Source organism: Egretta garzetta, unplaced genomic scaffold (genome assembly GCF_000687185.1).
Source record: "Egretta garzetta isolate BGI_Z169 unplaced genomic scaffold, ASM68718v1 scaffold269, whole genome shotgun sequence".
NCBI lineage: Eukaryota > Metazoa > Chordata > Aves > Pelecaniformes > Ardeidae > Egretta > Egretta garzetta.
Genome location: NW_009260799.1, coordinates 837,043 through 854,116, shown reverse-complemented (window position 1 = coordinate 854,116; position 17,074 = coordinate 837,043). Strand labels below are relative to the sequence as shown.

At 40.5% G+C, this 17,074-nt stretch overlaps 1 protein-coding gene across 1 annotated transcript in view; it reads right to left on the bottom strand.

Annotated features, from left to right (window-relative positions):
- Positions 1–17,074, bottom strand: part of ENOX1 (ecto-NOX disulfide-thiol exchanger 1) — a 137,638-nt gene that overhangs the window by 47,785 nt on the left and 72,779 nt on the right. Inside the window, exon 7 of the mRNA XM_035902198.1 lies at positions 15,611–15,728. Coding sequence (XP_035758091.1) covers positions 15,611–15,728 — 118 coding nt within the window. The remainder of the gene's footprint in view (positions 1–15,610; positions 15,729–17,074) is intronic.

Genomic DNA, 17,074 nt, shown 5'->3' with positions numbered 1-17,074 from the left:
ACTCTTTCTAAAACAAAAAGTGACTGGATGATCAGAAATCCACTGGAATCTAAGGATACACTCATTGAGCAATGTCTCAGAAGAAACAAACAATTTCTTTTTCTAGGGCACCTAGCTTAGATAGTCAGGAGCATGCTTTCTTTATGAGTGGTACTGATCTTACTTCTAGCTGGTACTCTGTGATTACATTTAATCTAATGCATAATAACGCCCACTGGAGCCAACACAGAGTAAGTGTTCACAGGTGATACAGGGTAATTGTATTATTTTATGACTTGCATCATGTCACAGTGGCCAGGAAATAAAGTGAACACCCCCCATCTCTGAATCTATCTATTTAGTTAGGAAGTCAGGGAGAATTCCAAATTTTCTACCAGTGCTATAAATGCACACCTGGGCTGTGCATTTCTCATTACATGATGTGCTAATAACATCACAGTTAACATTAATGGCAGACTACTAATTCACATACTGGGGACACTCCGAGTTGAAATGCTGTCCTGGTTTCGGCAGTAGCTTATCTCAAGAGTCTGAGGCAATCTGGAAGTAGTATCTGAAAAACAAATGAGCAAAGACTAACGACAACAGAAAACCCTCTTGTAAATTCAAGAGCACAGACTTCCCTTAGGTCCTCCTAGCAGAATTTTTTCTATAGATCTTTTTTTTCTATAGATTATTCTATACTTGTATAGTATTGATCATAAAACTGAAAACTTCTGTGCTTATTTGCCTATCTTCAGACTTTTGATCTAACTTCTTCAGCAGAATTTCTCAGGGTTTTGGAACTTGAGCCAATGTATCGATACAGTGATGTGGACGAAAACAGATGAAGAGCATATTCCCAAATGTTCCTGCCATCTGAGTTCTACTAATGCCATTACCCTAATTTCCTGACTTGAAAATAAGGTTTTAAATTATATAATGCTCCTTTTGATAACAGCAACAAGAAAAGCATCAAAAACTGTCAAAATGATGGCTGTTATTATGGTAATTTTTTACATCACTCCCATTGCAGAGCATTTACAATGTCAAAAAAAGCCATCTTGCAAGACACAGTTACTTCTTCAAAGAGTTTTCAGCTTGAGGGACTGAACAAATGTGAGAGGAGAGAAATAAGGACACAAAGTTCATAACTGTAAATACAAACAATGAAAGTTATCCTTGGCCTCTAGCTGGCTTGCTTGTTTTTCAAATAGGTGAACTGTGAAGCAGTACAACCAGGGGAAAATCAGCAAGTATAAATGTTTCTGGAGGACCTGGAAGGGCATGAGCTATGCCTTGATGCTGTAGAAAACAGGCTAAGTTATACAACAATGGCATTTGTCATTCGTAAGCAAGATGGTCTTAGCAGAACTGTAGTATGGATGGTCTTAGGAGTAATGTTGTGTGTTATCTTGAGAAAGGGCTCAAGTGAGGGACAAAGAAAAGGAACTCCTGGAATTCAAACACGAGGTCATAAGGTTTGGGTATGAATTGGGTACGACAGAATAAAGGCAGAGTCCAGATTCCAGGAAGAGCTAGGTGGAACCAAAGAAGATTTTGGACCTGAGTTCAATATGTGAAGGAAGAGAAAAGGAAGTGTGTCAAGACTGCTGGTGGTGGCACAAGAAATGCGGTGGCTTTTTTAACAGTTACTGGGTATAAGGGGGAAGCGTTCAACAGTGAGTAATGAGCCCAGTTTCATGTTGAATGCAAAACTGTAAGAGGATACCCTGGTGTGTGCATGCTGACGTGTGTCAGGAAAGGGCGAAGCTGAAATTGGGGCTGCCTTGAAGGAAAAAACTTTCAGGTTCATAGACTAGATTGGACCACTGGAACCTCCTTCATTTTTACCCTATAAGGCTTTACTTAGTGCTTCAGCCCACAGGAAAGTAAACTTTGTGGTACAGTATGAGGACCTTATCATGGTCACCCAGTAGTAGGGGGTGTGTGAGGTGATGCCAGTGAGTGACCCATGCCTTTAGGGGGGTGGGAAGGCCGGGTTTGCAGGAGGTTTGCGTGGCGGTGGGAAGGAAGGCAAGGCCCTCATTGCAGACAGAAAGCTGGATGGCCTCTGAGGTGGAGACAGACACTGAGCAACTGGAGAAGCGTTAACCTATGTCTCCACTGCAAACTGTCAAAGCTGACCCTCTCTCTGTATTCTCCACTAGTTGTCAGCTCCTGGAAGAATGAGCTGAGGCTGTTATTATGTGTAACTGCCCAGGTATAGATCCACTTGTCTCACACCTGACTTTTGTAGACTCTACCATAAAAACTGAGCTCTGAGAACAAGTTTTAGTTACACACGCTCTGAGCACAGTTCAAAGCTCTTTGGGAAAGCAACTCTTTGATGGTATCTCCAAGATGATTTCTGGAAGAGTAAGACTAAGCTACACCTTGATCACTTTGATGCATCTTCTCAGCTCACCTTACAACAATGTCAGGCTCCTGAGTCCTCTGATATCTAAAGTGGTTTTGATCCATTGCCTTGAGTTCCTAGAGGACGCTCTCTTTTCTTTATGGAAAGTTACTAAAAAACTGATCACCAGCATAAATAGTGCTCGGATGTCAATGATGGGTGCATAGAAATACATCTGACATTAGCAGATAATAGCAACATTATTCCTATACTGCATTCTTTAATAGATGCCTCTTCCATTGTTCTCTCATGTTTCTGCAAGGATAGACTATGTCACTTGGCTTTTTAAAAAAAAAATCCTTTGGTTAAAGCTTGAAAGCAGCTAGCTAACTAGCCTGAATAAACTCTGAAAACAGAATTAGAATGGCTTAAAAATAAATAATTTGAGGCAATTACAAGCTAACCTAGCCATGAAAAGTTTTTTCTTTCCCCCTTCAGACATAATGTAACCAAACAGTGAAGCAATTTCCACGTTTTTTTCTAATGTTAGGCACACTTCATTTGAATGTCTCCGTACCTGCAAATCTAAACACTAAGGGCACTAATTATCCTATATGAGGAGGGGTTATTGTCATTAATGTTAGTGGAAGTTAGGGCCCGCACACTGGGAAGGAGATTTACTCTTTTACAAAACCTGCTTTATTCAGGTGCAGTTGCTTCAAAGGCCTTTCCTCACCATGCAGCCTATGTTCAATGCAGAGAAGCTCATTATACCAGTTACATTCATGATGACACCAGATGTTCAAATTGAATACTCATGAGAATTATTTTCAGGCTTCCTATTCACATAAAACTTGCTGGCGAACAATTAGTAAATGGAAGGATGCTGCCAAAAAAAAAAAAAAAAAAAAAGAAAGAAAGAAAGAAAGAAAAAAGAAAAGTTGTACCATCATTTAACTGCAATTTTATCCATCCCATCCAGACAGATGTAACAGATGTAGAGAAACCAAAGCATTTTTCTGAAGAGAGATTTTCTCGGTTTACAGAACTTCTTCCTGCTTAGCAGACTTCAGCAATAGCACTGTTCTTTCCTACGTTTACTACACATGTGGCTCACCAGTAATTTGTGAAGGCTTATTATTTCTTGTGTAATGAAGCATATCTCCTTGTAAATAGCATTGAAGGTGTCAGGAAAGGGAGGGCAGATTACAGTCCAGCTGGGCCTAATAACAAAAAGTAGCACGCAAATCCTGGCTCTGCAGTGGACTAAGAATGCCCCAGAGAGCAGCATTGCCAACTCCTGTGGTGTTATGATGAGTTTCACAATATCTGACATTTTATTTAAAGCCCTAGAGAGATCATTAACTGAAAACCTCCACTTTAAGTTTCTGGACTAGTGGCTTCCAGATTTTCTAGACTGTGGATCAGTACCGGCTCTCTGTATTTCACCATGCTCTCACAAACTCTGACTTTTAATTAAAAACACTAACAAGGCAATTTAATCTCACTGTTTTAGCCAGTCCTAGGAATAAGACACAGATTACTTGATGCTGACCTGACCGAGTGATCATTGGCTCAGGAGGTCCGTTCGGGATCATTTCTCTAGACCTCATGGCTGCAGAAAACCCTCCTGAACAGTGAACCAACTTTCTCTAAAGGGCTCAAAAGTCCGAAGGCTAACCTCCCACTTTAAGCCAGTCTTTCTTTCCCTGTCTTTCTGCTTTCCTCTCTTTTACCTCTGGACTGGTTCTGTTCAGTTCACTTCTTCCTTCAGGTCCAAAGCATGAGTCCATCTCTTTGTTAATTTGTAATCCCCACTTGCCTGACATTTCCAGATGTTTCTCTCTTCACTCACTCATACTTATTTTGCATTACATTCTCCAGTCCCCTCTTACCCAGTACCACGTAAATTGCAGCATTAAGTATTTTGGACTTTTCCTACAGAGATGTTACATTGCATTACTGGAATGCATATTTAGAATTTGGAAGACACTACCTTGTTACAATAATGTCAAAGCGTGTCACATTTTAGGTCTATTTTACTTGACAGCATCTCTTTGATGAACAAGAATCTATGCAGCTTGTAAATGATATTTTGACAGTTGCCAGTTTATCTGCCCTGTTGAGACCATTTTCTCCAGGTCACCTCTTTAAAGCAAAGGGCCCTTTTTTCTCTCCTTTTTGGGTTGCATTTCTACCACCACCCATGATATGTACCAAGCCCAACTGACTTGGCATATGCATAAGAGGAGACAGAATAGGGAGGAGCTGGCTCTGCACAGGCAGTGGTGATGGGTGGACTGTTAGTTGGGTTGGTTGTTGCATTGCCTTTCCTGCTTGGTTTGCCTCTTGAACTAGGGGCATAGGAAGCAAGCCACCATAAGAAAATGTAAGGGTACAACTCTGATCAAAAATAGTAGCAGTTCTCAGATATTTTCAAAATTCAGTAGGAATCGCTCCTTTTCACTGCTTATTAGAGTATTTGGTTTGTGATGAGGTGCATTTTTCAGATACTTGATGTTTACCAGTAACTGCTGCCTCAGTTAAATATAATTAATCAAGTACTGAATCTCTTTTGGAGGTTCGGCTTTTTTTCCTAATTGAGAAATAGAACTGTTACCACACTTTTACAGAGACCGTGCTTTAAAGATGCCAGCAAAGAAGTGACTTTTTCCTCTAATCAATTATATTAAAAAAAGACTGTACTGTAACACTAAAAATGAATAGAGGAGATTTTAGTCTCAAGGGGGAAGGAGCATGTTCACTCAAGTAAGAAAAGCCCTGGTTCCTGGACAGATGCCAAGCGGCATTGATGACCCTCTCCCACATCAGTAATGGAAAAATGCTGCTTGTATTAATGGTGCTTTGCAACTGAGGGTACAGATATTTGAACTCTGCATAGCACAAGAGATGCTGATGAATGTTCAGCATTTCATATATGTTATGTTAATCTTATGGATATTGCGTAAGTGGATTGTATGCATGTGTGTATGTGTGATACATAAATTACTTAGGATAGTCAAACTTTATTGTATATAGGTAAAACCTCTGTAAAGGTGGGTTACTGAGGGTTACTTCTTAGGAGTCAAAGTAATTGCTATATTTTTATTCAGCCTTAAACAATAAACATTGGCATTTTTAAGAGGCATGGCTGCATTGCTGCTGTTGGCATGCAAACTAGGAATTGCATTCAGGCCCAGCACCACTGCAACAACTTGGAAAAAATAATCTGTAGGACTTATAAATATGAAGAAACTGTCATTGCTACTTGGAAACAAACTTGACAGTGTGCACGTGAATCCCTCAATTTGTCACATTCATTAGGGAAGAAAGGGCCGATCTGAGTGTTTTAAGTAACTGTGGTGTTTTGAATTGTTCTGATTTATAATAGGCAAATTTTGTTCGTAAAGTGCTTTCTATAAATGTGAGGATGAACCACCTTTGTACAAAATTCTATTGCACTTTAAATTGCGGGAGAGCATTTATCCAGCTGCTTCTCTGACCTTGTACTGGATTTTCTTTTAAAATTGTGTATAATAATGAAATACTTGGTTAGTTACTTTGGCCTTAGACAAAAATGGATCTTAAATATGGGAATATGTTTTTACCCCTTCAGAAGGCACAAACGAATGATCACATGAAGCTTGTAATTTCTTGACATTCAGAGACAGCATTTCTTGAGCCATTTATCCCTTATGTGAATGGAAGGGTGTCCAGAAGAGCTGTATCTGCAAGCCAAAACCTCCTTTTATCTCCTCTATCCTGCCTTCAGCATATTCAGTATCTGCAAATAGCGTGCTTCTCCACAATTTAATATGTTTAGTAGGTATTTTCTCAGCTTCTGAAAAATAAAACGTGTTGCACACTTGCATAGGACAAGGTTCTACAGAGCTCAGTAGTGGTTCTAGTCCTTTCAGAAACAATTTATTGAAACGTGCAAAAAGTGTGTAACTTTGCAGAGATAACTGTGAAATACTCCTTGTACCAGACTTTCTGGGTAAGCCACTGCTTAGGATTTTGTATCTGTGGGTGTTGAGCAGAAGGTGAGTGCAAACACTCCGAGGAGCAGGCAGTAGCTTGTGGGATCAAGGTCTAACAGCACAGGCATCTCAAAACCTATCAACAAAACATGATGAGACAGATGACTATCTGATAATAGAACAACATGGGGAGAGCTATCGCTTTTTATCATGTTCTTCCCCGACTGTTAAAAGAGCCCATTTGTCTTCAGAGCTCAGACAAATTTAAGAGGGAAGACAGTCTGTATCTAACACATGACAAAGAAGCAGTGAAGAAACTGGTGTTGTGGACTAGCAACCACCCAAATCTCTTCAGAGAGATCCCTGGTTGACACGTGAGGTTGGCACTTGGCAGTTGTAGAAGCAGCTCAGCAATGAGCAGTGCTGGATACGAGTGCTGTAAAGACATGCTTGGCACAGTCCTTGCACCTGATGAAACTTGCTATGCAGCAAATATGGGGAGGGCTGAATAAATAAATAAAAAGGTTACAAACTATTTTGCCCACTGAAAGGCAAAAAAAAAAAAAAAAGGCAATTAGAACTCCTAATTAAAAAAAAGCCACAACAAAACAAACCACTTTTCTTTTAACATAGAAGAAACAAATTTTCCTCCTTCAAAGTTCTGTATGCTGGTGTTCAAAGAGTCACATGCTGGAATTAGTGAACAAGTGGAATAAAATGCTATGGTTTTGGTATGGTATCTAGTTCTTCAGTCTGTCATTTCACATCCTAGAGGACTGCTCTTGGTTTTCTCTTCCTCTGCCATGAATCTAAAACCAAATAAGATTAAAGAAGATCATTCACCTCCAAGGAGCTTTGAATCCGCTTGGCTTTCAATTTTATGAACGAAATCCTTCAATGTATTGGTCACAAAAATGCTATACTATGGATATGTGTCATTAGTAAGAAGCTTATTTTCTTGAGATGGTCTTTAAGCCAAAACCAGAGAGCAGGACATCATGAAACTCCTCTGAAACTAAGATTCATTCACCAAAGTAAACCAGCATCACTAACTAGCAGTAGTTTTGGGAGTTTCTGTGGCCATCCAGCTTCAAGCATGAGCTCTGCTGGGTCTGTTTTTAACTGCTGGCGTGCAACCACATCACAGACTGCCAGTCAGCTGGACACACAAAGAAGGACAAGCTGCATGCTTTGAAAAGGAACCTTTTAACGCTTTGGAAACTTCAGCCAGCCTTGCATGTCTCGTGACATAAGGATTCTCCCCAAACCTGCATTTACGAGCTTAGAAGCTTGTATTGACAGTGGAAAAGACTCTGCTTTTGGATCATTATCTCCTCTGACACCTGAGCAATGGCTGGTGTTTCTTGGATTTAATGGTGGATAAGAAGGTACCCAAATCTCTACCTCAAGCAGTATCTGCAATCTTCTCTAATGTGCTGGGGTGAAAAAGGCTTTCTAAAAACAACAGGACATGAAGAGCAGCACAATTAAGAAAACCTAAACCCAAGAGCTTAGTTTAAACAATAATAGAAATGATCTTTGATTGGAGGTCAGAAATAGGGTTTAGGCTGAAGCCACTCTTGAAGGAATCTGTTCTTTATGCTCTGTTCAGAATCAACCGTCTTCACTGTTATAAATAGGGCTCATTCTCTTGAAGGCTAAATATGAGAGTAAGAGCACAAAAGCTTTATATTGGAGAGGGCACTATGAAGAAGGTCACTTTATAGAAAGCATGAAGTGTAATTTGGAGAAGAATGCTAATACCAGCTATATCAGATTGTGAGGAAGCTGAAAACAGCATATGTTCTAATATTGTCTTTTATTGATTTTGCTGCCAACATCCCACTTCAACAATGTTACAGCTGCACTTCAGGATTCTTAATGGAGGGCGATGGAGAAAATCAATATACAGAGCTTGCTTCTGCTCCCATTGAAGTCAATGGGAGTTTCATTATTAACTGCAATGAGCACAGGACAGGGTTCAGACTGTTTTGTTGCTTTGTGTTTGTTTCTTCTTTCCCTTTTTATTTAACCTCCTCAGGGGCAATGTGTACTGTTATCTTATGGTTTAGAAAAGTCCCATTTAAATAGGGCAATTCCCTATCAAACTGCAAGTCTACACGTTCAGAAATGATGCCCTGCTTTATGAAACCTAATGAAAAATTATAGCCTGTATCCTGAACTGGGAACGTTATAATAAAAGATATAGGATTTGAAATAAATTCTAATAACAAAATCATTTCTTTCTTAAAAATATTTTCATTCAGATATAAAGCAAATAAAACCAGTTTAGCTTTCACTGACTTGTAAAATATTACTTCCAATGCGCATTGTTTACTCTATTACAAATAGAGGGGAGGCATCCAAACTTCTTTTCACTACTACTTTAATGCTATTTACACAAAATGAAATATGCTAAAATTATCTCCAAAAATTATAAGCATCATCTTCATTCCAACAACATGCTGTTAATTTTGTTCTAGCATGAACGCAAAACATATTTTAACATGCTGTCAAAATGAGATACTAAGAATGTCAATAAAATGACACTAAAATAAATGTAAATTTAGATTGCTGTCACAAGTGGCTGCTTGGTTTTGTGAAGATGTTAGGTTGCTATAGCATTTTCCATAGCAACTTTGCATCTTATTACATAAATAATCCCTCAGTGTCCTTAAAGCTTACTAAAAACAGGATTAAATCTATTCTCATATGTAATGATCCTGCATAAAACCTTATCAGTACGAAATACCCAGAAAACATGATAAAATGTAATCTAGATAATAGTATTTCTGGCAGTTGAAAAGCATCAAAGCGCAACAGACTTGTTTTGTAGTAAGTGGGACAGCCTCCTAAACCCCATATTAGGAAAATGCCTTTGAAGTGTCTGTTTCCTCTAAAAATTGAAACTTAGGTTAACCCCTTCACTGCTATGCCCACAGGACCAGCACAGACCTTCATCCCAAAGCTGATGTCTTATGCATGATCCGGAGGAACTGGCCCAGTACCTGGGACAGGACAAGGCTGTCTCTATTCCCCAGGGAAGGCCGGCTTGCCAGCTACCTTCAGCCCTGGATTCATCAAGGCATTTCTGCTAAATTTAGCTGCACAAGAAGCATTATTAGAGCCAAATGGACTTAAAACCAGGGGCATAAAATTAGGCCCCTGCCTACATGCTTCCTGAATTTCAGCCTATTTTTGTAAAAGCTGTGGGAAAAATGGAATGCATTTTAAGGCACAAAATTGGAGTCTGCCTGATGATAACAGCTCTGAACTGGCATGCTGTGAAAGACACTAGAGCAGACTTTTCCTGGTGTAGAGGGAGTAATCATCTTGTCGTGCTTTCTAGTGATTGTCCCTGATGGTCCCTGGGAGTAAAGTTGATTGTCTGCTGTGTCCAGAGCATTTCCACTCAAAGGCAAGTTGGTCCACTCGGAGAGCTCAAAAGGGTTGTTCAGCTGTCTTCTCCGGCCAGGGTGGGGACCGTGGCAGTACAGTGACAATTCGGAGCTTCAGATTTTAAATATGTTATTTTCTTTGAGATTGCTTATAAAACCTGGTTAGTAGCTTCTGTTAACAGGGTTTATTTTCTTCTACATACGCCTTTCTGTGTTTATTACGGCACGGCTGATATGACACCAGCTGCTGATGGCTTTGAAACGGTATTGAGGAAAAAAGCAATGCTAGCCCATTAATTTCTAAAGTAAATACATTTTGTTATTTTACATTATCTTTACCAACAAGTGTCTAAAACGAAAAAGGGGAAATTATGGGCTTGTTAAATATCAGCATCACTTTCACAAAATCTGATGCTGAAAAGTTACGGGATGGAGCAGTAATGACAGAAAAATAAGTCAGACTTTTGTTTAAAACTTAATCTGCTATAAAAACCAAAGATTACACTTACAAGAAAGGAATGGAGAAATATCTGATCCCTGGGATCAGAAGGAAGAGGAAGATCTGGCATAAGATCTGCTGTGACACTGGGCCAGTTGGAAGAAAAGGAAGAGCAAAGCTCAGCTCCACACAGCTGGGGTTCAGCAATTTCTATTCAAAGTTGTAACAAGCTATATAAAGCTTTCCTACCAGTTTAATCCAGCTATAAAACACAGTCTCCATTCCACGTGTGGATGTCTGCATTCACACAAGCCTTAGAGAATGCAAAAAGAGGATTGAGTTGCAGAGAAAAGATGAATAAGCATCACACAGAACGCTTTGGTGGCGTTTCAGGCTTTCCTTGAAGACTTGCCAGGCTTGCAACTTTCAGGATAGACTTATGAACAATATCACAAAGCCTGTTTTATGCTGTGTGCACAGGGGTGAGATTTTCAAATACTGACTCTCACAAGGACTTACACTCTTCTGTGGGATGGACTGCCCGCTATTCAGCCTGTCTCCCGTGGCGGCTGGCTTAGCTGCTGCTGCAAATAGGACAGATCAGGACAGCACTTAAAGATCCAGGCTACTGTTCAAGGTAGAAAGAGCTGCAATGTTTTAAGTTCGGTAGCCACTTTAGGTATGTTTGAAAATCCTGCCGTAGAGGCCTAAACTGTCCTGACTTGGAAGGCAGCACCAATCTTACTTGCTCAAACTGGGCTTCCACTACATAGCTTGCAATTTATTATTTGCATGCACTCCCCGAGATGTTAGTCAGCTACTTCTTCACAGATAATGAAGCCCAATGAATGGGCTATTGCAAGTCTGTTCAGCCGGAGAGAGCCCTATACCAAGGCATTTATCTTCCACATGGACAGGACAGGCAGTGGGTGAGTGAAAGGAAGCCTCCTTGCTCCTTTTGATAGCAGGGAACTAAAATAACACAAATTCATTGATTAGTCCAGGCAGGGGGTATGTAGCAGAGCTGGGATATGGCCCAGAACTTTGGGATCCCAGTCAAAAGTCTTAATCATGCGACCAGCCTTCCTGCGTCCCTCTGCAAGCACCACGCATTTCTTTCTTTTCTGCGGTGTCAGCCGCAGTCTCTCGCTGAAGTTGGAGTTGGTAGAATTAATGGCAAGTCACCGAACACTGCAAAAGGAAGAGATTAACCCACGTCCCCTTAAAGTAAAATTACAGGTGCCTTCTAGGCATAAACCAAACTTCAGCTCTTTTCTACAACACGCAGCTTCACTTCACTAATTCTTAAAATTACTTTGGAGGCTTTTACGTGTGGATCCCTACTCCCAGTGCCAGCAGGTGGGAGACGAAGCATCCATAAATCCTGATCGTTCTGAAGATTTTCTTATATCCTCTAGACTCCAGCGCTGAATCTCTTTTTTTCCCCTGAGCTAATGCTTCAGTAGCTGCACCTTGACTTTCAAATGTATTAACTGAGTTGCCAATCATCATTATTATTTTTTTCTTAGCAATCTCCCAGCTTTACTTCAGCAATCCTCTTGTCCCTTTCAAACTCTAAAATCCACATTGCAGAAAAATCACTGTTTAAAGGCTGAATTTTGGAAAAAAAACATCATTCTAAAGGAATAGCTGATCCCACAGGTGAGGTTCACTCAGCCTCAGGCCAGCCTTTTGCCAGCTTGCCCCGTAATGCTAATGACTTTTAGTCTGTGAAATGAGGAGAATTTCTGATAAACTAGGCATGCATGCTGGTTCAGCCAACTTATTGGTTTCCCTGAGAAGATCTTCAGGGTGTCCTTGCAGCAGTTTGAGATGCTGTCCAAAAGAATAAGCAGGTAGCAATGCCTTCCTTTTCCTTGAAGATCCAGCTTGGACGTGATAGAGTAGGGTACTAACTAAGCCTGGGGAGAATGACCTGTAAAACACCTGGAGGAGCAAAAGGTCTTTGCACAGGAGGCAGTGCCCCAGCCCTGCAACATAGACTAGAAGGTGGAAGACAGGTCCAGGAGACTGAAGGTCCCCCATTCTCCTTTCAGCTCTGCCACCAAGTCACCAATATGAGTAAATCAGGTTCATAAACTAGAAGAGCGATTGGCAGGTGAGAGAAGAGGGTTTGAGTCTAGAACGGAGTGAAGCACTTTGCAACAAGTCACCCTGGAGCTGTTCTGCATGGCCATAAGTAACAAGCTGAAATTTTCCCAAGCAAACAGCCATTAGGAGATTTCTAATATGCAGCACAACTTGATCTCTTGCATAGAATCACAGAATCATGGAATTGTTTAGGTTGGAAAAGACCTTTAAGATCACCAAGTCCAACTGCACGATTTAGCGTCTTGCACAACTTGAAGAAAATATGCAAACCATTCTTGCTAACAGTTTTTTCATCATCTACCCCAAATTCCCAGAACTTGTGTACATGGGCCTCAACAAAATGTAACATTCCTCTGAAACCCGAAGTCCAGCAAGTCTGGATCAGCCTTGAGGCACTGAAGTCCTTTTCCACAGCCTCAGGGCTTAAATGCGTTGCAGTGTGTTTTCAAATGCTGGGGCTGGAATCCACCCTCTTTTTTTTTCAGGGTGATGAATAGATGATATCCTAGAGGAGAGTTTTCATTCTAACCAGTCTAGCTGTGAGGAAATGTGACATACTCAGCACCATACTATCTAGATGCTCACAGAAGTGGAGTTATTTCTGAATGAAAAAGGCTTGAGTTAAGAAATTACATTGGGAGACTGCTGAAACTACACCTTATCAAGACAGAATGAGGTCTTAGGACCCATTCTTAATTGTTGAATTAATTGAGCCTTCTTGCACTAGGGGTGATTCAACTAGGTAAACTAGTGAAAAAAGACCTGACACAGGTGTTGGGACCTGGGGGAATTTCTGTCACTTGTTGTAGCTTTGGGGATGGTTACTCGCCAGGAGTGTTGTTCCCACCGTCAAGTATGGCGGGCTGAAAAATAATGTTCTCAAGAAAATTGTTGCGATGGCAGGACAGGCAGTCCAGGACTCTGGAACTATCCAAACCAATTCATCATGTCTCATTGCTTCAGCACTTTCAGATTCAGACTTTTAAGCTTTTAGGCATGCATGCTGTCCTTGAACTGAAGAGGCACAACATCTTCTTTGTGTTATTCAAGCCTTGCCCTTTCCATAGTTAAGCATTTAGACAAACATTTTAAGAAAAGGGGTTAAAAATAAAGAAAGTGCCAATGTTTTCTTACTGTGCAGAATTGTTTCTCTGCGATAAAGGATTCTTTAAAAGACATTCTCTGTAGAACAGAGGTTATTGTGAATACAAATAGCCACTCCAGTGAGATAAAGAGGTGGTTCTGGAATGACATACTCAAAAAGAAAAGAAAAAAAAATAAAGAGAGGAGGCAGCTAACACAAATAGTAATTTAAAAAAAAATGCTAAAAGAAGGAAGAATCACTTCTCTGTACATAAAAATGAAAAAAATAAATGTCCTTCTCCCACTTTCTTTTCATTTACCAATGTTTTATATCCAGTAACTTTTTTTGATTAAACTCCAAGTTCACTCTATTGTCAATGACAGAAGAATCAAATCCACTTGCTTTAGCTGAGAGTGTAATGTTGGAAGAAGAAAGCTATAAAGTTAATTTTAGAACTGGATGACTGTAGGTATGCAGCAGGCTGGATCAACTCCACTAAGATCAAGAGGAAGATGAATGGTACAATGGACAATGACAGACAAATACTCAAGTGGATTCATATCACTAAATTTCGATTTAGTATGCAGCACAGGACTGGGTTTGCTACTGTTATCACTGAGGGGACTCAAGTCCCCACCTTATAACAATACAAATAAACTGAAGTTGTTTGGGATGGAACACTGTAGAAATCTCAGATATCAAAACAATTGACAGAAATGTCCCTTTTTGTAGAAGAAAACCAAAGACACTTTCCTATTTCTGACGTTACAAAAAAAATGATCGACAGCTCTGCCATAAGTATGCATATGTTAAAGCTAGTTGAATTGGTAAGTATGAGAGTTCAAAACATCATTACTTCTCTTCTGGAGTGCAGGCTGTAGGTTCTTCTGGCTCTGCCTTCCTGTTGTTAATACTAATGACTTCCCTCCATACGAGTGGACACAGTCAAGGCAAAATGATCAGACATTCATAAAAATCCCTGATTGCTAGCAGTGCTTTGTCTGCAGAGACCCACTGTCTCAGCTCCAAACATTTGCTAATGGTGTCTAGAAAATTCAAACCCACACAATTAGCCAAGCAAAAATTAAGGCTGCCCTTTACAGGTTTTATTGTTTCATTTTTCATCCAGGAAAAACATTAAATCTCCCCTCAAGAGAGATGCTGTACTAAAAATTCCTTTGCTAGAATGACACTCCTTGCTTCAGTCTTTTACTTCTGGAGTCATTCAACCTCACACAGCGTCTTGTCACAGAAGGAGCCAAAGAGCTATTCTCCATGTAAGCTTGAATGCACACATTTGTGCAGGCAGTACAAGGACTTGAAACCATTGAATGGATGAAATTCTTTCCTTTCTTAATATGGTACCTGTATACAAAGGCCTAGATCAAAATTATCCTCATCATCAGACTCTCACTTTCTTTCCATATTTCTCCCTCCTTCTTTACCTTCCTAGAAGGTCACTGCTGGCTGGTAGGTCCTTCAGTTCCTTCCTACAGAGGCTTCAGCCTCTGTGAATTTTCTTTCTGAAGCGGAGTTTCTAGACAGGCGAACCCTTGTTAGCTACTCACAACTTTATTAGCCCATGTCAAGGAATCAAGCAACAGGTCCATCCAGATCATGTTAGCAGTCGGTAATTCAGGCAGCTTCTGAGCCGCCTCTTGGAGTGTCCAGCCTGGAGGGCAGACTATTTGTAGAAGGTCAAAAAAGTTGGTTTTCTTTCCACATATTACAAGCAGCCTTGTTCTTTCTTTCATGATAGCTATCTAACGAGGGTCCAATTAACGCAGTATGCAGTACCATGCTGTGAAATATGTACCTTAAAAGTTAATTCCATGAAACACACAGTTAAAATGGTATAGCAGATTTGTTAGGGAGCTTATACATCACTATGTATTTGTTGAAAAGACAGGCAAGGCTTGGAGAATACTGACCAAAACATAACTCAACTGGTCTCATAATAAGACATTGTTACAACAATGAAATGAAAGACTGTTATGCAAGACTGAAGAGAGCGGGCTAACGAAACATAATGCTTCCAGCCAAGGGCAGAACTGGAGAATTTTCATTGTTATAGATCATAGCAGGTGACAGACACCTCCTAGAGACAGCTTGCCTCATTCGAATAACTAATTTATGAGGGTTTAAATAAGACTGTCTTATATAATCAGAGATTAATATATCACTTCTCCTACGTAAGTTTTTGTTTGCTTTTAAAAAACCAACAGCTGTACTTGACATTACACAAGGATTTGGCTTTACCTGAATCATCTACTCTCAGCTTTTTACTGGGATTGTCACCACTGTCATCATCGGACATTTCCATCTCCTCTTCCCGGCGGATTCCCATGAGCTGTTCGCTGTGAGCATTTCGGAGCTCCTAAAACACAAAATGACCTTTTGTCAGTATGAACTTCCATAAAGTCATTGTGTATTATTTAGTATCTGTTTTTAATATGGCTCTGATTTTAATTATACGTCATTTATCATTGTAATCATATTTATTTGTATATGAATATTTATAACAACAGTAGCACAGGGAATTCTTCCTGCGAAAGAACAGTTTGTCAAAGGTAATGCTCAGGGAAAACAAGAGAGAAAGTGAGTCTCCATGTTGAGTGATCTTTCATTCTACTAAACATAGCAGAATGCTTAACAGCAGGGATAATGCTTAAAATTGCGTATAAAGCAGACCGAAACAGAGATTGTCAGTGATAATTCTTGCTTCTCTCTGCCACTTGGGGTAAGATTCATCTGTCCAAGTGTAGGTGACTCCATTAAACAAAGTTGTATTAACGACTCCCTGATGGTAAAGGGAGCCAAGAGCAGCCAGTGCAGATGGAGCAATCTATACTGTAGGTGCCTAACGCTGGGCAAAGGAATCTCACCCTCTGTCCCTATGCCCGGATCACCTCGGATTTAAAAGACCCAGCCCAGTAAAGCTGTCCTGAAAATCTCTGCATCTTGATCCACAACGACTGCCAGTGCAGACAGCCCGGTTTCTGGGCGACCGCCGCAAGGGCAGCGTGGAGCCCCTGCGCTGTCGCTCGGTAAATGATCAGCAGGCACGCAGGCTTTGTGGCAGTCTAGATGGTCTTTGTTCTGGGCAGAAAAGCTGGCGCGGGTGTAGCGGCTGGCTTTTTAATGGCAGCGCTGAGAAGATTGAGAGGGTTCTATTTTGTCCTAATAATCCTGTCAGGTGTAACACGGGGATGCTGCACCGTGATTAGTGTAGGCCTTTTCAGCCCGCAGACAGCTAATTTTTCTGCTGACAAAGAGCTTAATTCCCAGAGAGGTGGTTTGAAATCTTTGAAACAAGGAAGAGTTGCGTGGAAGGAGGAGACGGCATTGAGGAGTCCGACCACTGCTCCGTGCAATTAACAATAAGCTGTCAGAGAGGGACTGCATGAAAAAAGGGAAGGCGTTTCCCTTGAGCTGTACCCTTGGTTCATCGGCAGATCTCAAATATTCTGATAAATGTATATATGCCCATTAATCCCAGCAAAGGCAAGGAGGCTAATTAGTGGGCGTTTTACATGAGAATAATTTCAAATTAAAAAAAAAAGTGATTGAAAAGGTAAATTGTCAACTAGTGTCTCATGCAATCAGAGGCACCTCTGGAAGAAATTAGCAAGCCATTTCTTAATTCCTTGTTGGAAAAGGCCACCTGCACTTTTTCCTGAGGAAGTATACTGCGTACATGAGCAGATATCTGCTTACATTTAC